Source organism: Pipistrellus hanaki (genome assembly GCF_964339955.1).
Source record: "Pipistrellus hanaki genome assembly, chromosome: 5".
Classification (NCBI taxonomy): domain Eukaryota; kingdom Metazoa; phylum Chordata; class Mammalia; order Chiroptera; family Vespertilionidae; genus Pipistrellus; species Pipistrellus hanaki.
The window spans coordinates 68961116-68986036 of NC_140507.1; the positions used below are offsets into that span (position 1 = coordinate 68961116).

General features: G+C 40.6%; 1 protein-coding gene across 1 annotated transcript in view; it reads right to left on the bottom strand.

Annotated features, from left to right (window-relative positions):
- Window positions 1–4333: 4333 nt before the first annotated feature.
- Window positions 4334–24921, bottom strand: part of ELP3 (elongator acetyltransferase complex subunit 3) — a gene marked incomplete at its 5' end in the record, with an annotated part of 89567 nt that continues 68979 nt past the window's right edge. Inside the window, one exon of the mRNA XM_084885337.1 lies at window positions 4334–5808. Coding sequence (XP_084741463.1) covers window positions 5729–5808 — 80 coding nt within the window. The 3' untranslated portion in view covers window positions 4334–5728. The remainder of the gene's footprint in view (window positions 5809–24921) is intronic.

Genomic DNA, 24921 nt, shown 5'->3' on the forward strand with positions numbered 1-24921 from the left:
CCAGTAACTGCTGAGTTACTACTGTCCATCTGCTGTACAGCTTCCAAAATCTTATCCCTTTTGTCTTTACTTTTGTTCTTCCTGTTCTTGTAGATTTATGGTGACTGTTTCTTTTAAAATCCCCTTTAGTCTTGTGTGAGCTTAGGGTGGGAGCAAAACTAAAGAAATATTCAGTCCTCTTAACCTAGATTTTCTTCTTTTCTACCATAGTACTTTAGTTTCGGTTCTCTATTTAAGTAGGTTGATTACTTACTGCTGGTTTTCTTTCCACGTTGCCCCTATTCTCAAGTTCTTTATTTGGATGTATCGCTTATCTGTATTTTTCTCTGCTAGGCAAATGTAGCTTCAAGCACACACCCCCCCCCCCCTCATACCCTTTTCCAACCCAATTGCTAGCCTCAGACCCCCCCCTCCCATTTAAAAAAAAAAAAAAGAAATTCTAAGCCACCATTGCCCATAGGTATTAGAATCCTTGAAGCTTTTTGTCAACGTGTTGCCTTTACACTCAGCTCTCCACTCACTAGCTGTGGTCTTAGTTAATTTACTTACCTTGTTTTGAACCCTGGCTTCTCATTTGTAAAATGGATAGTGTGACTCCTGCCTCAGAGAACAGTTGTGAGGTCAAGTCTAGGCCTAACTGCTCAACAGATATTATTTCCCCTTCTTCCTCTTTCCCCGTTTCCTCCCTTCCTTTCTCTTCAGGTAGATGTAAAGGATCCTTTGCCTGGTGCCCCAACGCCCCAAACACGCAGTGATCCAAAACCCTAGTTCTTGCAAAGCCAGACAGAGGCAGAAGCAAGCCCCAAACCCAGGCAGCTGGCCACCAGGCCTGCTTTTCCTTGAGGGGTCCAAGTGCTGAGCCCTACTCCCATGTCCTGGTTGGGACAGTAGCTACTGTCACCTTCCTGCCGCTCACATCTGCTAATCTTCCAGACAATGTCCGCCCTGTGCAAGCGGATCACCTTCTCTGCAGGCTTCAGCTGGCAAGGGAATCCGTCCTGAAGCAGTAACGTCTATCAGCGGGGGAAACGTGAGGTACGGTCACCTCTCACCTCAATAAAAGCATGTTACCCTCCGGTACCTTTCAGTGAACCGGCAGCTTGACATTTTGTTTGATGGGACTTGTTCACCATCAGACGTGCCGCTGCCTTAGTGGAAAAGGCCAAGCTGCCAGACAGGTTTCTCCTCCCCCACCTCCCGGACGGTGAGCTACGAAGGCAGGACTGAAACACTTGGCGGTAGAACTAACGGGAGGGACACTGAGGAGGCCTGCCGTGGCCACGTGACTGCGTGTAGACAAAAATTTAAGGCAAATCTTATGAGTCAGTAATGTGCGCAGCCCTCGTGCTTCATATGATTTTAGCTGTAGTGAAAATAAGAATATAAAAGAATACAAGATATGGAAGACCTGCTGAAATAAATTGTGGCAGCTGCAGACAATGGACCATCAGGTAGTTACTAAAAAGGACGAAGAACAGCTATGTGCTTTGCCGTGAGATGCTCCAATTATTTTGTCAAGTAAAGGTTACAAAGCAACACACGCAGAGCAATTGCTTTACATAAAATTGTGTGTGTGTGTGTGTGTGTGTGTGTGTGTGATCGTGTAGAGTTGGGTGGAACGATGTTCCTCGCAGTGCTTAGCATGGGTGTCTTGATGGTGTGATTTCAGGGCATCTTGTGCTTCTCTGTCAAATTTCTCCCACAATGAGCATCTGTAATTTTTAGAAAAGCTATTTTCATTTAAATAGGAAGAGCAGACTGTTTGCTTTGCATTCTCTCCTGATGAAACCACTCACGCCCACTACCTGACAGGACCTTCCTCACAGGTTGGTGGTTGTGAGGGTGAAATCATGAGCTGTTGGGTCCTCTTTGAATGCAAGCTAACTGAAACCCTTTTTCTCCCCCAAGGAAGATGATGTGAGGTAGAGGAGTGAGCAAGCCTGAGTCACTGGCTCAGGTTTGACTCCTAAACCCATTTAGTAGCTGAGATCGGGGTTGCCAGCTGGGCCGCTCCAGGGGCACGTGGCACGTTAAGTGTGCGAGCCACAGACATCACTGGTTCCGACTGGAACTGGGCAACGGGGTGGCCCTGACTCGGGGCCCGTGTCCTGTTAATTGGGGAGAACAGTGCTCATCCTGGGTTCTGGCCCAGGGACAGTGCACAGTGGGCCGAGGTGATAGTTTCTTCCCTGAAGGAGGGGTGTTCTGGGAGCACAAAGAGAATGTTCGAGGCCTGGGAAGACAGGCAGGAGAGAACGCTGCAAACCTGGATGCAGAGCAGCAGTTGGTTTGCTCCTTTTGTAAGCATGTAATTATCTGTTTCTTTAAAAAGCCTGTAAACTTAGTTTTTGGAGGTTTTCACAGAATGGAACAAACGGATTGCTGGCATACATAGCTCTAACCTACAGAGATGTGGCCCCACCCCTCAGAACCCCTTAAGGGGACACAGCTGCCAGCACAAAGGGGAGACCGGCCGTCACACTGACATCAGACACCTTGCCGGGGACCCCCAGAATTACAGGGATGTTTAAAAATGCTTTTTGCTGTTGGACTCTCAGCCGGTCTCTCGTCCCTCACAGTACGGTTTTGTCAATTTGCAACCCTGGACTTCTGTGAATGAAACAGAAGGACCAACAGGAGGAAGAAATGGCCCGAGACCAGATACTACTCTCTGACATTGGCAAAAAGTCAGGCTCTATTGCCAACAGATAACTTTGTTAAAATGGGCCAGATGCTGCCGTTAGATTAACAGCTGGCACTTGTGGTGTTTCACGCTCCACAGGCCCTGTTCTCAGAACCTTACGCTCATGAGCTCATTCAGGTCTCTGCATGAGGGAGGTACTCGTACTGCTTCCATTTTAGAGAGAGGAACTGTGCCAGGAGCCAGAGGTTTACTTGCCCAAGGGTACACATCTGTCAGAAGCTACTGCATCAGAGTAACAACTGTTTCTAGAAAATGGCATGGTTTATGCAGTCTCTCAAAGGTGACCATCTGATCCTCACACTTACCCTGAGAGATGGGTGTGTATCTCATGGGTAAACAGGAAGCTGCAGCTCAAGGTGAGGGACCTGCCCACAAGCCCTGAGTTAATAGAGGAGCCCAGGTTTTGAGCCTAGATCACGAGGTCTTTCATAAACTCGGGGGTCTGTGAGTTCTTTATGAATGTTTTTCAATTTAAAGATAGTCTCACAAAAAATCTTTGGAAATGAAAATTTGCAATTTGAAGGATATTTTTAGAGAGCAGGCTTTGTTTTTTGTTAATCCTCACGCAAGGATATTTTCCACTGATTTTTAGAGAGAGTGGAAAGGAGGGCGAGAGACAACTGAAACATCGATGTGAAAGAGACATGGATATGTTGCCTCCTGCATGCACCCAGACAGAGGCTGGGGATCAAGCCTGCAACCGAGGTACGAGACCTTGACTGTAGTTAGACCCACGACCCTTCAGCCTGCAGGCCAACACTCTGTCTTCTGAGTCAAACCGGCCACAGCCATTTCGGTATTCTTTTGAGCCTGTGGAAATTGTTTCCTTTAAAGGAGGTTCATTCATTCCCACATTTGAGAAACTGACCTTTATTCTTTCACTGGTAATATACATTTTTTTTTTTTTAAATCTCATTTTCTATTCAAATAGATTTTAGTCTGTTTAATCTTTTTTTTTTTTTAAACTCTCCAGGTGATATCACAAGAAGCTGATCTAAGCAGAGCTACTTGGGTTTGAGGTGGCTGCTCTGCTGTTCAATACAGATCAGGAGCCCAAGGTGCAGCTTTCAAGGTTTCATGCAGAGCCGCAGGGTCATGCCTAACGAATCTTTCTCATGAGGCGGCCTGCTCTCCTGAGGGGAACCCGTTTCTGGGATGGCCAGGCCTCCGGAGTGCCAAGTGCCACGAATGCCGGGAAAGGTCCTTGGCAGTCAGCAGAGAAGCTGGTTATGGTGACAGAACGCTGCAGGGACTGCACCCGGGAAGCTTGAGAAGTTCCGTGTCCTTGCTCAAGGCAAGGAGGCTCGCTCCTGGAAAGGCTGAGGATGAGCTAGGCAGGTACTCCTGAGCCCGAGATGGAAATCCAGATGAAACAATGACTTATCTGTTAGAAATGGGCAACTTTGTCTTAAAATCTTGCTCTAAACTGTCATTTTACGATGAACCTTGCTTGCACCTTACACATTTTGATGTATGTAGGTAGGTAGGTAAGTGGGACAGAGGAGAAATGGGAGGTGCAGAGACTTCGGTGGAGGAAGTCAAGGTCACGCTGCCGGTGGAGATAAGCCCGGGCCAGCACGCTCTCCCTTCCAGCTCATCATGTGTGCTAACAGCCATCACGGTATACGCTTTGTTGGTTTTAACAGTTTTATTTTTAAAGGAAACACACACACAATTGAGAAGCAGCTAAATTCCCTAAACTACGCTCATGGAAAGCCTCTGGCTCCACAGAGCCCACGAGAAGGCAGTGCCATTTGCCTCGTGGCAGTTGAAGGACACGGCAGACAGCACCAGGGGGAAGTGAACAGTGTCACAGGCTGGAAACTCAGCCTGTAAACTCAAGGCAGATGTCACCGCATTTACAGGGAGGAAACCCCTTACCTGATTCTGCTTTGTGTGTTGGTTATATTTTTGTACCTTTTTGAGGAATCAATCCCAGTTAATAAAGCTTATAAAATGCCACAGAAGCCCAGGGGCACAGGGGTCAGCATGCTCTCAGGAACTGCCCCTCTCCAGGCGGAGTCTCCCTAGATAACCTGGAACTTACAGACAGTTCAACCAGGTGAAGCTGGGAGAAGCCAATCTTTTTCCCATCTTAGGTTTGGGCCGGTTTTGCATTACCATTTTTATTCTCACTTTCATAAGAGTTGAACTCTTATCATCCATTTAAAACGAACCAAAATTTATCTTAAAGAATTAAAATGCAGAGAACAGCTCCCGTGGGAGGGCATCTTCACTTAGGGCCAGACCACCCAAGACTCACGCATGCCCGGCTCCGCCTGCTCAGGAGACAAAGGGAAGCCAGTCGTTTCTCTGGGAGCACGTGCTGCCCACCCTGGGCTGCAGCTGGAAGGGGTAGGAAGTACAGACAAAAACTGAAATTGAGGACGTTCGTAATGGCCCACCATGGAATGAGAAGGGCTGGTTTCAAATTTGAAACATAAACATATGTCAACTCATCTCACCACACACAGTTATTGCAAACATCACAGAAACCAGAATGACTTGCAACAAAACAAAAGCTCATTTTTGTGTGCTGGAATGCTTCTGTGTTCAAGTTCCGAGTTTAAAATCAGGTCAGTTTTTATCTGCTCAACCTGCCTTTTTGTCCCTGTACCAGATAAGTAAGTTTCGCCTAACCATCACCTAGCTTTATTTCATGAATTACGGTACCCAATTGAGTTGACTAATTTGCCTTTGTCAGTCTAAGTCACTTGCTGGCCGCATGCACAATTTAGAAACTGGGTACAAGACTTAGCCTTGAAAACTGGAGTGACTTCTTGAGAACACACAGGTCGGGGCACAGGCGTGCCGGGTGCCAGAGGCTACATGCTTGGTCACCAGATGCCTGGTCGTGCCCTGAGGGCAGTTTCCAGTCTCAGCAGCTGCAGGATGAGGGTGAAGCTTCTCGCCAAGGGGACAGGGTGGGTCCATTTGCTTTGCTCAGCCTCTCCGTTGAATATTCAAGACATCTGGAATCTCTACTTCCTGCCAGAAACACTGCATCAAGGTGGACTATAGGGGCTAATACTTTAGTGTCTTCACCATGTATGGGCCTTGTAACCGGTAGCCAATCTTTCTGTAATAATTCCTGGTGCCAACCCCTGTGAAGAAGCAAAACTACAGAAGTAAGAATCTCTACTATGCATAACTATAGCAACCCTCAAAGCCCCAAACACTCCCCTCCCAGACCCTCTCCCACTCTCCCTCACAGAACACGCTGTGTTTCAGATTGAATCTTTAATAAGTTTGGACCGTTTCTATTATTTTGAACTCAAGGGGCATTGAAATACAGAGACTGTCTTTCAGAGCCTGCGTATGTGAGATGTCTTCACTCCAACGAAGCCCCACAGCATCATGCTTTCCAGAGAGGAGGATGATGAGAGAGGAGGTGCGGGAAAACGGGGTTTCCACGAGCGCCAGGAGCAAAGGTATGTGTGCTTGACTCCCAGGGCCTACTCCTCGTGAGTGACCACTTCAGCAAAATATTAGTCACATGAAATTAATGCAACTTGATTTCATTAGTCTTATAGTTTTGTTTGTGTTGATAGATTTCTTTTAATACATGATCAGTATAAGCACCTGAAATTTATACCAGCTTTACATTTGCATACATTGAAGGAACATTAGCTAAGTCGATCCAAAGTACAACACAATCAAGAAGCAGAGGCCATAGGAAGATAGAGCATGGCTTATGTGATAGTCTCTCAGAGGGTGGTTAAGAGGATGGGCTTTTGACCCGTTAGAGAAGGCCTGGACCTGTCGTTTACCGTCTGTAATGATGCACCTTATGTGTTAAGGAGGCTGAGTATTCAATGAGGCGAGCCATGAAATGTGATTCGTCTAGAGCCCGGAAAAGGCCAATTCCTCAGAAACATTGGCTGTTATTGTTATTATTTTAAAGCTTTTCATGATCTAGTATCTGATTATATTTCCATCTTCTGCAACTACTCTCCTTAAACACTATGCTCCAGGCTGGGGTGAATTTTTAATTTTCCTAAGTTCCTGTGAGTGTCTGCCTCTTTCCTCATGTTGTTCCCTCTGGCAAATTAACTGAACTTCAGGAGCGAGTTGTCGGAACCTACAATTTATAGTCCTTTGGCTAGAAGCACAGGTAACAACCTAGACTCGTGACTGGAATTTGAAGTGGGAGCAGTCTTGTGAGACTGAGCCCTTAAGCTGTGAGATCTGACATTATCTCCGGGGAGATAGTGTTGGAATTGAGCTAAATTGTAGGACACCCAGAACTGCCTGATGTGTGAAAACCTATCCATCATGGGTCAGGAGTGGAGGGAGGCAGAGCACTTGGTGTGATGTAAACGAAAATTTCCTTACAGTGCTTTGCCCTCCACAACGGACCGTGATGGCTGGTCTGCCTCTGTACGCAGGGTAAGCTCTATGTATCTTATTCATCACTTGGTATTGCTAGTGATCAGTACTGGGCATGAAATCAAATTAACTGTTAGTTCTATCAAGTCTAGCCTAATTATTTGGCCTAAACATTTGCTATTTAGGAACAGGATTTCCTAACCTCTTCAAAAATTTCCAGGCACTAAATGGAACTGATGCAATGGTGGTAACAGATCAATGGAGAATTTCCCTTTTAATCCAAGGATTGTTGTTACTCTTAACCTTGCACAATATCACATTGTTTTTGTATTCTAATAATTACTTCTGTTCAACTTTGTGGCCTGGGCTAGAGCAAGGAAAAGAATAATGTGTCAGGCAGTAGAGCACTGAATACAGGAACACTTCTCAAAACCCTCAGAGGAGTACAGACACTTTATCATATCCTCTATCCATCAGCATATCCTATGATGAAGCATTTATACTGTTAAGTGAAAAGAATTCTTACATCCAACAAATGACATAATATCTCCAAAATCCATCAATAGGATAAATTGTGGTATTTTTAAAAAATGGAATACGGTGTAGCAATGAAAAATGTAAAGCTATCTGCAACAACATGGGTGAATACACACCTCGTTTTGCATGAAAGAAACAAAAGATATAAAAGATTCCATTGGCCTGGCCAGTTTGGCTCAGTGGATAGAGTGTTGGCCTAAGGTTTGATTCCCAGGTTAAATCCTTGCCCTGGTCAGGGTGCATGCAATCAATGTATCTCCCTGTCTTCCCTCTCTCTAAAAACCAATGAAAAAAATAACCTTGGGTGAGCATTAAAAAAAAAAAAAAAAAAAAAAAAAAAAAAAAAAATTCCATCAGATAAAGGCAAAACTAATTTTATGGTGACAAAATTAGAATATTGATTACATTTGGAAGATAATATGGACTGAAAGGTCTCAAAATGTATATATATAATGATTTTTTAGAGAGAGTAGAAACATTGATGAGAGAGAAACATCAATCAGCTGCCTCCCGCACACCCCCCACTGGGGATGTGCCTGCAACCAAGATACATGCCCTTGACCAGAATCGAATCCAGGACACTTCAGTCCACAGGCTGACACTCTATCTACTGAGCCAAACCGGTTTCAGCTCAAAATGTATCTTGATCTGAATTAGAAGTTACATGGAAACATATGTATGCACAAACTATGTATGCACAAACTAAGTGGCACACTTAAAATGTATTTTATTGTATGCATGTTATATCTCAATTTAAAACACATCCATTTAACAGAGGTTTCAATCTGTTTTGAAAGCTTCATGTGCCCAAAGAATTCTGTGAAAGAAGGCAGGAAGAGGCAGGTGGTTGAGAAATCGCTGTCAGAATGATCACTGTCTCACACAGATCCCCTGGAGTCATTCAATGCAGTGCTTTCCAGTTCTAGAGTCCTACCTGCTAGAAACAGTTCTTCCACTTGCCCTTCTCCCACTTGAAAATCCACAAATTGAACTATGCTCTGTGGCATAACAGCATTCAATAGGGAACAGGAGCGTCAATGTTAAAACCCGCCTTTTCCCATCTTCAGTTACAGGTAGATACTATTAGCATGGGCAGTTGAAAGAAACTCAAGGTTTTGATCAAAGGAGAGACATGACTGACTTATGTTTGAAAGAGATCAGTCTGACCGCTGTTTTGAGAACAGAGTGAAAGCTCCACGAGGTCAGGGAGTTAGGTCTGTTCTGGTCACTGCATAAATGATCAAGGGCAGAAACAGGGAGACCGGTTACACTACTGGGATCATCTAGGAAGATATTGCAGTGGCTCAGAGAATCATGGTGGTGAAAAGTAGGTGGAGTCTGGAAACATTTTTAAGGCAGAGTCAAAAGAAAATAGTCTGCTGATGTCTGTATGGTCTGACATAAAGAGAGGGATCCAGAATGACCCCAAGGTTTTTGGCCTGAGTAACGGGAGGGTTTGGAGAATAGAGAACTTGCCTCTTACTGAGACTGGAGAGACAGGAGGAGGGATGTAGGAGGACACCAGGAGCTCGGTGTTGGCTGTGCTGCTGATGAAATGGCTGTTAGATGTTCACATGGAGATGAGGAGCAATACGTGACTTTGGAAGCCTTTCCTGGTCTTAAAAAGAGATGGAGAAGAGGGTCTCTTTCCATGGCTGGTGTGTTGGAAAGTAATTTCTGCCTGGGGCAGATGTCCTGCAAGGGAAGCTGCCTGAGGGTGGAGCAGATGTGTGAAGAATGGCAGAGTAGGAAGATGAAGACAACCTGGGTCCCTTATTGCTACTGCTGAAACCATGAATTCGCCCAACCCTGAAGCTACCCTAATGATGTTGTTATGAAATAATGTTTTCCATTTGGTTTAAGCCATTTGGAGGGTAATTTTTTGTACTGTGGTAAAATAGATAACATTACCACTTTAAGCATTTTCAAGTCTACAGTAGAGTGATATTAAATGCACTTACATTGCTGTGCAGCTCTCACCACCATCCATCTCCAAAATTCTTCATCTTGTAAAACAAACCCCATACCCCAATCCTTCTTCCCTGTCCATCCCTGGCAACCAATCTTCTCTCTGTCCCTATGAATTTGGTTACTGTAGGAACCTCTTGTAAGTGGGATCATACGTATTTGTCCTTTTGTGACTGGTTTATTTCACTATATCTTCAAGGTTCCTCCATGTTGACTTTAAGCCACTTTGAGTTTTCTATTATTTACTGGAAATATTACAACTGGCATGTAAGTTTGAGGGCAGCAAGTGATAAACACATGAGGTCAAGTCATCATTGAAAGTCAGAATTCAGCCCTCACTTGGGTTGCACAGTCGTTAGAGTGGTGGCCAATGCACTTAAGGGTCGTGGGCTTCATTCCAAGTCAAGGGCATGCACCTAGGATACAGGTTTGATCCCTGGCTATGGTTGGGACACATGTGGGAAGCAACCAATTGATGTATCTCTTTCCTTCCATTCTCTTTAAGGATCAATAGAAAAATAGCATTGGGTGAGGATTGAAAAAATCAGAATTCAGAGGAGGTAAATCAGACCATGCTACGCTCCTACTTAAAATTGTTAATGGCGAGTCCCAAGATAAAGCTCAAATTCCTCGGCCTGATATACAGCCTTTCATGCCCAATCTGGTTTGCTCCTCAGCTTTCGTTCATGCCACAAATGACCTTCCCCTATCCAAAAAGAGCTGGGATTCATAACCCCCACTCAATGCCACCTGGTCTATCGTTTTGGTAGTAATGTTGTGCTTTATTTCACTTTGGGGGGGCACCTTCATACTTGTCTAACTCCCCTCCTACAATATAAGTTCTTTAAAGTCAATGATGTCCATCATTAGGACTTAGCACAGTGTCTAACATGGAATCAACATGCAGTAAATGCTTGCAGATTTACTGTCCAGGCATACCACGTTTTATTGTGCTTCCCTCTAAGTGAACTTCACAGAGACTGTGTTTTCATCAATCGAGGCAAAGGCCTCCACCAGCAAAAAGATTATGACTTGCTGAAGGCAGGTGAATGAATTATCATTAAAATGTCTATACTACTCAAAGCAATATATAGATTCAATGCAAAACCTATAAGATACTAATGGATTTTTTCACAGAACTAGAATAGCCGTAAAATTTATATGGAATCACAAAAGACCATGAATAGTCAAAAAAATCTTGAGAAGAACAAAGTTGGTATTTGATATCAAACTATATTACAGGCTATAGTAAGCAAAACAGCAAGGTACTGGCATAAAAACAAACACATAGATCAATGGAACAGAACAAACCTTTGTGCTTACTTAATCTATGACAAAGGAGGCAAGAATATAGCAGTACACAAGGAGGTAAAGATAAGAAATCTCTTAAATAGTGCTAGGAAAACTGGAGAGAGACATGCAAAAACATGAAACTGGACCACTTTCTTTTACCACAGACAAGAATAAACTCAAAATGGATTCAAGACTTAAATCTAAGACCCAGAATCATAGAAGAAAACAGGCAGTAAACAATCTGACATCGCTCTTAGTAACATACATATTTTTAGCCATATATTTCCTTGGGCAAGGGAAACAAAAGCAAAAACAAATGTTTGATATTGAACAACAGAGCTTTTGCATAGCAAAGAAAACCATCCACAAAAAAGACAACCCACAGAATGGGAGAAGACAGCCACCAATGATACAATACATATGATAAGGAGTTAATATTCAAATATTTAAGGAACTCATACAACTTAACACCAAAAAACAATCTGACTAAAATATGAGCAGAGAAAATTAAAATCAGTGTTTTCTCCCAAAAGGACATACAAATGGCCAAAATACATATTAAAAGATGTTCCAAATCACTAATCAGGGAAATGCAAATTAAAACCACAATAAGGTATATCACCTGACATCTATCAGAATAGCTATTACCAATAAATCAGTAATTTTTGGAAAGGGTGGAGAACAGGGAATCCTTGTGCATTGTTAGAAGGGTGTAGCCACTATGGAAAGTAGTATAGAGATGCCCCCCAAAATTAAAAATAAAACTACCATATGAACTAGAAATTCCATTTCTGGGTAATTTATCTAAAGAAATCCAAAACAAAAACACTTATTTGAAAAGATATGCTAGCCTATGTTCATTGAAGCATTATTTACGATAGCCAAGATATGGAAGCAACCTAAGTGCCCATTAATAGAGGGTGGATAAAGATTATGTGGTACATTTGTACAATGGACTATTACTCAGCTATAAGAAAGAATACTAAAACCTTCCCATGTGACAACATGGCAAATATCATCTGATTTCATTTTTATGTGAAATCTCAAGAACAAACAAAACAGAAATAAGCCATTATTTAGAGAACAAACTGATGATTGCCAGATGGTAGGGGGTTTAGGTGAAGATGAAGGTATTAAAAAATATAAATTGCCAGTTATAAAAATAATCACGGGAATGTGAAGTACAGCAGAGGGAACATGCCAGTAATATTGTAATAACTCTCTATGCTGTCAGATGGCTACTAGACTTACCGGGCTGATCACTTTGTAAACTATATAAATGTCTAATTACTATTATACACTTAAAATTAATATGATATTGTATGTCAACTGTACTTCAAAAAATTTCAAAACCCTAAAGACTCCATCAAAAAACGACTAGATTTAATAAATGAATTTGGCAATGTAGCAGGATACAAAATTAACACCCAGAAATCTATGGCTTTTTTATACACCAATAATAAACTAACAGAAAGAGGAATTTAAAAAAATCCCATTTACCATTGAAACAAAAAAATTAAGTTACCTAGGAATAAATTAAGGAAGTAAAAGACATGTACTTGGAAAACTACAGGATCTTGTAAAAAAAGATAGAGGAAGACATAAATAGAAGAATATACAGTGTTCAACATCATTAAAATGTCCATACTACCCAAACAATCTATAGATTTAATGCAATCCTCATTAAAATACCAATGGCATATGACAGATCTAAAACAAATTCTCCAAAAATTTATATGGAATAAAAAATGACCCCGAATTGCGACAGCAATCCTGAGAAAGAAGAACTAAGTTGGAGGGATTACAATACCAGCTATCAAGCTATATTACAAAGCCACTGTTCTCAAAACAGACATATAGACCAATGGAACAGAACAGAGAACCAAAAATCAACCCAAACCACTATGCTCAATATTTGACAAAGGAGGCAAGAGCATACAATGGAGGCAAGAGAGTCTCTTCAAGAAATGGTGTTGGGAATTTTGGACAGATACATGCAAAAAAATGAAACTAGACCATCAACTTACACCATACACAAAAATAAACTCAAAATGGATAAAAGACTTAAATGTAAAGTGAGAAACCATAAAAATCTTAGAAGAATCCATAGGCAGCAAACTATCAGACATATTCCATAGCAATATGCTTACTGATACAGCTTCTAGGACAACGGAAACTAAGGAGAAAGTAAATAAATGGGACTACATTAAAATAAAAAGCTTCTGCACATAAAAAAAACACACACACACAAAAAAACAACCATCAACAAAACAAGAGAACCCACTGCATGGGAGAATATATTTAAATGTTACATCCAATAAGGTTTTAATCTCCAATGCCTTGACATGTGCTTAGAGTGATATTCTGAGTTTGGGCTTTAGTGATGCCCAGGAAATACATTTTTTTGGGAGAAAGGAATAAACCTTTCTGTGTATGTATAAACTTTAGGTACTAAGCACTAAGTTATTAAAAGGCGAGGTGACACTTCAGCTGCAGGCGCCTTGGTCAGAATGCACCCCTGGCGGAGTGTTAAATTACAGGCTCCTGTCCGCTCTGGTGGGGTGACCGGAGTAGAGAGCCGGCCTGCACTCGGGGAGAAAGCTGCCTTTCCCTTTCCCCAGGCTGGCTGCCCGGAGCTGCTGACCTCCCCCTGAACCCGAGACCAGGGGCTGCAGCATTTCTCCAATCCTCTTTCTGCGCCAAATGCCTTTTAGGTCTCAAGCCCCAGCTGTGGAAAGACAACAAAAAGCACCTCCGCTTTGTGACTGTGCGCCCTCTCTGAAAGATGCAGACCTTGTAAATACTGAGGAGGAAAGGCAGTCACAGAAAATGAACATGCCAACTGCCTCTTAAGAGGATTAATCAAAGGTGAAAATGAAACAAACCTACTTGGTTTACTTAGATTCTACTCTGGATTAGAACACAAAGGGAGAAGCAGGCCAAAGGAGGAAACCAGTCAGTGTGGTTCCCAAACTGGCCGCAGAGCAACTCTGCTGCTGCTTCCTAAGGGGCTCGATCCAACCCCAGAGGAGAGACTTTTAAAAGAGAAAAATCAGTCAGGAGCAGGAAATGAGCCTAAAACCAAATTTGCCTGTGATTCTGACAACTTCATTTAAAAACAAACAAATGGGGCAACAACTGTATAGCTGTTTATACTGAAGTATAAGGCTAGAGGAGGAAGAAGACACTTTGTGAGTACACACGTGCCAGGCATTGAAGTTTCAGAAAGAGTCCTAACTCAAGTTCACACAGCCGGTAAGAACGGTAGTTCAGACCCAGCCTGCCTGACGCCTTGGCTCAGAGTATTTCTCAGGAGCTCTGGCACCTGTGTTATGGAAATGGCTGCTCTGTGCCCCCAACTCAGTCCTTAACCATCAAGTCTGCTCTGATAACAGCACATCCCCTTTACAGAATAGAAAGGCCATCTGACTTGCCTTGATCACTTTACCTCCTCTGTATGTGTCCAGTTTTTCCCCTTTATTTATAAATCACTAAATGAAACACAATGACCTTATTTCCACTCCACCAACAGTTCAGTAAGCAATAGAAAAATAAGGCATATACAAGGTAGGCAATAAGAAACTTTGTAAACAGATATGGCTTACAAAGTTGAGAACAACTGTGGAGGGGATACTTTTTAATAACTTGATAAGTTGTAGCTATCCTTAAAAATGAAGATAAATGCAAAATAGGTTTTTTTCTTGGGGGGGGGGGGGAGAGATAATGATGGGAAATAGATCCTAGCGAAAACAAGTCAGGAGTATCTAAGCTTACAGAAAAGAAAGTGCTGAAAGGAAATGAATACAAACTCAGAATTCCTTTAAGAATGAAGCAAATTAAGGGCATTTCATACAGTCAATACTGGAATAATTTGCTATCAGCAGATTATTACTAAAATAAATTGTTTAAGCACAAAGAAAACAATACTTGCAAACTGCCCAAATACCCATTGATAGTAAAACAGATAAATTATTCATGTTCACTTAATATCCACATCATAGAATCCTACATTATCATGAAAATGGATAAACTACCTGAAAGGTACTGCAAGGATTGAAGAGTGAAGAAAGTGGTAAATATACAAGTATATCTAAATGAATACTTACTCATTTAAGTATTCATTTAGATATACTGGCATATCTACTAGTAAATACATATAACAATAGTAATGTCTTATGGATTTTTGAAAATGTATCACATACACAGAAACTTCAGAAGAGAGGATATCTAAATGGTCAATAAACATGAAAGGGTCATCAACTTCATTAGTCATCAGGGAATTTAAATTAAAACTACAGAAACATATTACATACTCATTATACTGAACTAAAAATTGTATAAGATGGAGTGAAAATGGATAGTAGTTTAAAAAACTACTCTGCAGACTGTTAGAGTTGAACATACATACTCTCTACAATCCAGTCATGCCACTCCTCTAGGTATGGGTCCCAAGATACACATACAAGAATATTCACTGGAACCTCCCCAAATATACAGAAGAGTAAAATAGATCAATTATGAGTTATATGCATAATAGAATCCTACATATCAATAAAAATGAATGAGCACAGCCACAATGTGACTCAATATCACAAGGTTGCACAAAAGTAAAACATAAATACGCTATAAATGATCCCAACAAAACTATATAGGTAAAGAGATCATAATTAGGTAATGAAATATAAATGAAATCATAGAAATAACAAAAACGTTAGGCTCCTGGGCGGAGGGGGGAGAAGGCACCATGATTGGAAAGAGTCAACAGAAGGGTACTGCTTGGGTGCTGGTTATGTTCTTGACCTTGTTTAACATTCGATGAACTTTCCTGTCAATTTATTACAATTTACTGTCAATTTTTTTAAAAATGAGAGGATTTATATAACTTCAACTATGTGATTGCTCATATAAATAGGGAAATAATTCTTCATGCATATGGAAAGCCAAACAAAACTGGGTTTAGTGATTCTAACTCCATAAAAAAATATATAAAATTACTAGTTTAATAGAGAAAGAAATAATAAAGGAAAATTAATAAGTCTTTACTGGGAGCCTGGATATTAAATTCTTCTCTCTTGGAATTCTACAAGGAAAGAAAAATTCTGGCCATACAATTTAGACATTTTCTTATCTGAGGCAGGAAAATGATTTAGAAATCTAGAGGTACATTCCTGTTCTTTAAATTTTTTTAATTTTTAAAAAATGTTACTGAATTTACTGGGGGTGATATTGGTTAATAAAATATATAGGTTTCAGGTGTACAATTCTACATCATCTGTATATTGTATTGTGTGATCACCACCCCAAGTCAAGTCTCTTTCTATCACCATTTATCCTCCCATTACCTACTCCTGCCTCCCTTCACCTCTTCCCCTTTGGTAATCACTATACTGTTGTCTGTGTCTGAGTTTTATTTTCTGCTTGATCCCCTCGCCTTTTTTACCAGTCCTTTCCCCTTTAACAGCTGTCAGTCTGTTTTCTGTATTATGGATCTGCTTCTATTTTGTTTATTTTGTTCATTAAATTCCAAATATAAGTGAAATCATATGGTATTTGACTTTCTCTTACTGGTTTATTTTGCTTAGCATAATACTCTCCAGGTCAATCTATGCTGTCACAGAATTCTTTCTTTTTTTACACAGCAGAGTAGTAGTCAATTGGGTAAATGTATCACATCTTTTGTATCCATTCATCTACAGATGGGCACTTGAGCTGCTTCCAAATCTTGGCTATTGTAAATAGCACTGCTATGAACATGGGGGTGCATATATATTCCTGATTCTTTGACACTACCTGTGTTAGGACATGAGGCTGTCCTTCATCCCTACTTATGTTTTGGACTGAATTAATATGGAGTCTACACACATTCCTAAACTTGAAAAGAGAAAGAAAATATGCTAACTCTATCCTTTGAAACTAACTGATTTTTTTATTAGATGAACAATTGATATGACAATTCATGATTACTTAATAAAAAAAATCAGTGAAATAAACGAAAAAACTGTATTTTAATTACTTTTGATTTCAATTAATCAACTATTTATTGAGTGCTTGATATATGCCTAGCCGCATTAATTCAAGGCAAATGTATTCATTAGATACTGAAATGAGACTATTACATCTCATTGATCTTACTCTAATGGCAATATTTCACTCTTCAACAATACACACTGAGATGAGAGTTGGGCAAAGGTTTTTATTCTGGGCATTTAGAAAAGAACCAAATTAACTCAATGACCCTAGATCTCTGAAAGAAAAATGTTTTCTTCTGTTAAAAAAAAAAAAAATCTTACAAGGTTACCCACATATAATGTCAGCTCTTCAAAGTAGCTGGGTATTGCAAATCATTATCACAGCACATTAGTACATTATTCCCCATTACCTGGGAAGATAAAGCAACTACCTCAGGAGAGGAAAAGGATCCAATTTGCTACCCAGAGGCCTAAAGGTTCCTCTATGCATTTTGTAGTAATATGCTAAAATAATAAGAGTAAATATGAACAAAAAATAAAAGTAGGTAACTTACAAAGAGCAAGCATGGAGAATCTAAACAGAAGCTACTGTGGTACCTTATAATAGTGTGATGCTGGCGGGTTAGCCTATAGCTCTTAGTTTTTTCCTCACAGGGAGTCTGAGATAGAAGGACCCACAATCACCTAATTCAAAATGGAGTGGCGCTGTGTCCCAGATCATTTTCACTATTTCACCCGTGTCCCAAATCATTAAGTGTGTTTCTGCAGAAGTTAAAGATTATACCATCTATAACCCAGAAGGAAGAAGGATACCTTCTATTTACAGTCTTAAAAAATAGACTTTAAGAGGGAAAATGGTGGCATAGGGAACCTCAGAGGTAATTCCTTCCAATGAAACAAACATTAAACTTGGGGGGAAAAAAAAATCAGAACCAACTATTTTCGGGCTCTAGAACCTGATAAAACACTTAACGCCCCCAGGGCAGTGCTTGGTCTTTGGTAAGGGAGCGGGTGTGAACCACCTACCATCCTGATTCCCAGAGTGGCTGGGGCCTGGCTGGAGCCAGGCGGGGCAGTAAGCTCTAGTCCTCCAAAAATCTAGGGTGGTCCTACTTCCCTAGGGTGTCTATTGTAAGATTTGAAGAGACATCAACCCCTCCCCTTCCCTTTTTAAAGATCCAGACATTTAAGGAAATCCCTGTCAGGTCACACACTGACTGCAGAGGTAATGGAACAGAAAATGTAGTGGCCACGTGCAACATAGAATACTGACTCTCTAAAAGTCACTCTACAAGCGGATGACTATAGCCCTCCAGAGTAATCCCCAAAGAGGGTAAGAATCCTGACTTTTATAATACTCAAATGTAAAAAACAGGAAATAAGAGTCATTCATAGGGGAAAAAAAAGTTGAGAGAAACGATGCCTGAAGAAGCTTAGACACTGGAATTACTAGGCAAAGACAACTTATTAAATACTAAAGGCATGTGCACCGGTGGGGTCCCTTGGACTGGCCTGCAGGGATTGAGCCAAAACCAGCTCTCTGACATCCCCTCAGGGGTCCTGGAATGTGAGAGGTGCAGGCCAGGCCGAGGGACCCCCTCAGTGCACAATTGAACAGACGATCAAACTTCAGCGGGAAGGCTGGGGAGGGTTAGGGGAGTGGGGGGCGGGAGGTAAGAGATCAACAGAAGGACTTGTATGCATGTATATAAGCATAATCAATGAACACAAAACACTGGGGGTAGGGGGAGTGGGTAGTGAGGCCATGTGCTTGGGGGGGGGGGGGGTGTAGGGGAGACCGGGAAAAGGTCAATGGGGGAAAAAAGGAGACATATGTACTACTATTTGTAAAATAAAATTAAAAATAAAGGGGGCTGGTGTGGTTATATCACTATGAAACAAAATGCACTTAAGTCAAAAAAGTTTACCAAAAAAAAAAAAAAAAATGTTATATATTAATAAAGGTACAATTCATCAATTTATAAGCGTATAAACATATGACTATAAATTTAACAACAGAGCCCCAATTAAACCTAACACACATGTACAGAACACAGTAATATAAAAAAGACATGTATAGGAACAGAGTGAATGCTATTAAAATTAAACTGATATTAAACTAGGTTGTTGTAAGTTTAAGATGGTAATTGTAATTCCCAAGAAAAAGCATACAACCATCATTTCCAATAGCAATATACCAGGAGGAACAAAAATGTAGAAAAAGTCTACAGATGTGTGCCAACAATTAGCAAGGCCATCCTCTGTGACTTATCGGGCCTGTTTCTGAGACACAAGAAGACTCGATAGCAGGGACTCGAGAGGAGCAATAGCACTTGCCAACTGCTGCTCCTCAAATGTCAGCAAGCCACTAACTGGTACTGGCATCACTAGCTTCTGCCTAGGAAACGTCACCAAATATTCAATTGCCCACAAGATCCAAATAGTGGAAACTCACCAGTAACCTATTTATAAATATTTGAAAAAAATATACATTAATCAATAGTCACGTGATGCCATGTGAAGAACAGGTCTCTAATGCACTTGATATGCAATGTCCTACAAATTGGTACCTGATTCAGCCACAAATAAATATCAAGTCAGGGAATAAGGAGTCCTGAGAAAAGCCACGCAACAATGCCTTCAGAGTCCAATTACAATGCAGATACCAATTAGCAAACATTTGTTATCTAACAAAATAGTATGCCATGTCATTAGTGCTAGTCTGCTTAATAATGATGCTGAAATGAATAAAGTTCTTGTAAAAGCAATATTTTACTTTGTACCTATTATCTTTAAAAAGAAAGATATTAACCACTACCACCACAAAATCCTATTGGAACATACACCACAAAATAAATATGTATGAACATTGTTCGAGCACCAAATGGAAGAAAGTGAGGAATATATAGAACCCTAACAATGCACATTTAATTGGGGAATAATTTATTGAAAGATAAACTATGTAAAGGAATGGAACAGAAACCATAAGAGAGCAAACAATCTTTTTCCTGCCTTTCTGAGAAGCCCTATGTTAACACATGCAGCACACGCTGGCTTGCATTTGGAAGGCTTCCGGTGTCCATTAGCGAAGAGATACGCCAGAATGAGGAAAAGCTTTTCTAGGCATTTTAGATTTGAGTCCATTACCTGACAGATCTGTTACAAATGCATCCGTCAGGTAGATTATAATGCAAAGAACAAACCTGCCTTCACCTCAAATGGAGGAGATAGGCTGCAGCCTGGAACACAGGTGAAGTTTCTGGGGTCCAGTAAAGGAAATCTCAGCTATCGTAGTTTAATGAAACCAAACAATGACTATTTCCTGCCCACATACCATTTTGTTAATCGGGGGTTCTGGGTACAAGACCATTAATTTCAGTCCTCAGAAGCCACAATGGGCTATGGCCGGCACAGGCACATTGATCTTTTTCACTAGTAGGAACTGTCCATGTGGCTTTAGAGTCCTCACTCTGAGCATCACGATTTAGAATGATCTCATCTCCAGAGTGACTCGTTTACTCACCCTAAATTTAAGCTCCTTTTCTCTCCCCTCTTCTTTGCCTTTTTAACAGGCTTCAACAAAATGGCTTTCAGTCTCTGACTTCAGTGATTCCTTCATCAACCAGTCAGACATTTTCCTCATTTCTCATCATCATTGTGTGATATCAACCTTATACAATTCTTGGCCAATGGCCATATTAATTTTCTACTTGAAAGAACACAAATAGAATACTGCTTATGACGAAGGTAGGAAGGGGAGCTTGGGGAATAGCTGTTAGTCTTGATGCATAGTAATTAGCTTTGCAAATAGAAACAGTAACACGATTGGACCTGATACCTAGCCACACTGCCTAAGGGGGGGGGGGGGGGGATCATTCTGTTGGGGGTCCTGAGTGGCTTTTTAAATAGTGGCTATATTTGCCTTTTTGGAAATTTTATGAGCAGTGTGACATCAGAGATCTTCAGTTTCCATGGTGACTATTAGTGATGGCATTTCAAATGTTGTGGTTAGGTTCCACTGTATAATTTCTTGCACTTTACACCATAAGAGAGGGAAGAGAAAGAACTGCTTCAACTCAACATTTTTAAAGGAAAGAATGCTGATCATCCAAGTAGATACGATCTGTTCATCTTAAACATGTGTGCTTATAGAAGCTACACCAGTAAGCTGGTGAGAGATACTAAAGCATTTGGACTTGATAGGGACTAATTAATTGCGTAGGTATTTAGCAGCAATTAACTGTCATTTTCTGTCTACACATTATTTTATAAAGTGGTTGTTCTTATACCACGGATTTACCCACATTTTACATGTAGGAAAAGTAATGTAAGTAGGAAGGAAAACAGCTTCCTCTGCAGTCAAGGACAATCTCTAGGTGAAGATGGGGAGCCGTCCAGCCCAATACATATGAACATCCCTCGCGGGCAGGCAGCACTGCGCACTTCTCTCTGCCCGCTCGGGCCTGGGTCCCTTGCACGTAGGAGAGATTTAATAAATACACTTAGTGATTTTGATGTCGATGAAGCTAAACGTTTCACTTGTGCTTTGTTTAATTTCCCATTTAGAGTTGATGGTTAATTTTAAAACACTCCATTTACTTATGAAGAATTACATGTAGTTAAAAAAAAATAGAATAAGCAAAAGTCTAAGAAAGTGCTTCATTTCACTCCGGTAAACAAGGAAGTTTTTAATTTTTTATGTAGCTGTAACGTTAATATTTTAAAAAGATAAATCAGTTATAAACTTTATATAATACCATGTATTCTTTTTCCTATTCAAATTGTTTATCTGTTACCTCAATATATATTGTTTATAGAAGGTATATTCTAGTTTTTCAGATTAGTGATTTAAATCAGATCTACTGTGTAGTTAATATTGTCTAGAGGCAGAATCAAAGATTACAAATCCAAGAAAGAAAAACTGCTGGCATGATGAAGGGAACTCATAATGAATCAGAATGTAATTTAAAAGCAAATTCTACATAAATGCATTCTTATAGTCACAGTAACCAGAAATGATAAATAATCTGCTTCTCTCTGACTCAAGCTACTAGTTACATGGGGACAGAATATTTAGGCCATCGCTATGTAAGAGTTTTATAAAAGCCCACAACAAGAATGGATACACACACTGATGACAAAGCCAGAAAAAAAAAAGTAGGACATTTAGGTCACAAAGTGCCACCAGTCGTGACTGAAGTTAACAGTCATCCGCAAATCACTGATAGAATTAAGCTACCTCAGATAAACTTCATCTTTATTTTTATCCTCACATACCCAATCCACAATGAGACTGAGTTCAGTTACTAATGAAATTAAAGGGTATCCTACCACAGTTTCAGAAAAGAATCTACTTAAAATGTAAATGTAAAACAATTGGTCACGTGGAGTACTTAAATTAAGACCCTAAGGTAAGGTGAATCGGGACGTTTTCAAAATGCCGCGGGACGCAGGACAAATTGTTAAAAATCGGGACTATCCCGCCAAAAGCGGGATGTCTGGTCACCTTACACGAAGGGGCAGAATTCTAGACTGATAACGGGACCCACATGTTTTTAGTAAGAAAATAAAGGTCCATGAAGATCAAGTGAAATTACCCAAGATCACAAGAGCTAATGTCCATGAAGAAATGGAATCGGAACCATACCCTAAGTGTCTCTTCTTATAGACCACCTCTAATGGCGTATTGGGGATGATCGTAGCACACAATACAGGTGCTATCAGAGACCTGCATTCTAAGAATCAACTTATGGAGAATAATTGTTTGATATTTTACAAAAACCAATTAAAACACACACACACACACACACACACACACACACCACCATTGTACTTAAATAAATTATGTAAAAGTATATGATTGTCTAACTACTAAGCAGTATACCTGAAAACAATACAAAATAAAATTGAAAGTAAACTGTTAAAAAAAAAAAAAAAGACCAAAGTCAAAATGAACAAACATGGAAGGGGGAAAAAAAAACCAACATAAAGAACATGTTGTGAAAATAAACACTTTAAATCTGCCTTCCTTGAAGTTCTGAATAATGGACATCTCAGATGTCTGATTCAGAAATTTAAAAAGAACAGTAATATATTAGTAAATTAGATATAAAATGCATAATACACAGACAAAAGTTCTAGCTTTTTCATTTGAAGGGTGACAGATTTTGAGTCAAACAGAAAGTTAAAGCCCTATGTGGTTTTCCCAAAAGCAAGCAAGGTGGGGCTACAGGCCACAGTGACGGAAGTAACACCGTCTTCCTCCCACAGAACTCACTGACCAAAAGAAACCCCCGTATGGGAATCTGGTAGCTCCTATTGTAGGAGCTGATAAGGCGAAAGGCTCTTCCCTGTTACTCTAAAATTCCACAAGTAGATGATCTGAAATTGAGCTATTATTCAGATTATGATAAAAAGCTAGAAAGTACAGATGCTGATTTCCATTTCCTGCTCATAAATAGCAAAAACGGAGGCTCTTATGGGCAATTGAATGTGACCTCAGGCAAGTCAGGGGCCCTCCTTGCATGTATTATTTCTCTAAAGAGAGATATCATGAAGCCAGATGAAATAATGTGCAGAAGTGATCGAATACCGATGCTCTGTTTTAAGACTGATTAGGTTTCCCAGATACCAGAAAATCATGTGATTGCATATCAGTCTTTGAGAGTGCAGGCACGGCCAGTGTCATAGGCAGTACCCTTAACTTAATGATCTGGAAGAGGATATTACATTTGGAAGAGAATACTAAACTCCTGCTACTCAAAGTGCAGTCTGAAAATAATCAGCTTGGGTGTCATTGGGAGCTGGTTAGAAATGCTGGATCTCACCAAAACCGGTCTGGCTCAATGGATAGAGCGTCGGCTTGGGGACTGAAAAGTCCCGGGTTCGATTCCGGTCAAGGGCATGTACCTTGGTTGCGGGCATATCCCCAGTGGGGGGGGTGTGCAAGAGGCAGCTGATTGATGACTCTCTCTCATCGATGTTTCTAACTCTCTATCCCTCTCTCTTCCTCTCTGTACAAAGTCAATAAAATATATTTTTTTTTAAAAAAGAAAAAAAAGAAATGCTGGCTCTCAGGCCCCACTGCAGACCTAATCAGTCAAAATCTGCATTTTAACAAAATATCCAGGTGATTCACAAGCACAGTAAAGCATGAGTACTGACAGTGCTCCGGAAAAAGAGGCCACCGAAATTTCAGGTGATCCCTGCCCTTCACACGTGGAGAATGAGCTCTGAGGCAGCACTACCAGGAAAGGCTGACTTCTGGTCAACTACAGATTAAACCGTGGAGAGGTAATCATTTATCATCACATGTATCAGTATCAGTCATGTGAGCCTCATTTAGTCCCCTCTTCTTTAGTGGGATTAAAGATAACAGAGAGCCAAAACCGGTTTGGCTCAGTGGATAGAACATCTGCCTGAGACCGAAGGGTCCCAGGTTTGATTCCGGTCAAGGGCATGTACATTGGTTGTGGGCATATCCCCGGTGGGGGGTGTGCAAGAGGCAGCTGATCGATGTTTCTCTCTCATCGATATTTCTAACTCTCTATCCCTTTCTCTTCCTCTCTGTAAAAAAATCATAAAATATATTTTTTTTAAAAGATAAGAAAAAAATTATAAAGCTAACCATGCCAAGAAGGGCTTTATTAATCTGTGTGGATAATGCCAAAAATCATGATCAGACTAAATGATTAAGTGAGCCTGGGTCATTACATCTCCATAATTATAATCACTAAAAGCTAGGCCAAGGTATTGACTTATTGATGGGCAACAACTTACTGATTAAAAAAAAAAAAAAAAAAATCGCATTTCAACTTTCATTTTCAGAAAAAGGAGTATTTTCTTAAAAGGAGATAATCCGCCTTTCAAATGAAGTAGTCTAATAAGAAAACAAACACTGGAAGAAAAATAACGGACATTTTGATTATGGCTTTCACCCTGTTAGCTTCTTCCTGGAAACAGCCATTTGTGTAGGGATACGATGCTAAGCAGCAAGCGTGAACGGCTGCTACACTACTTCTTGTCCCACTCACCTACAATGTCCCTTTCATGCCCCTTCCGTTTCCTGCTGTCCTGGATAAGGCAGGGAGAATCTAGCAGGGGCAAGAGCTTCCCCAAGAG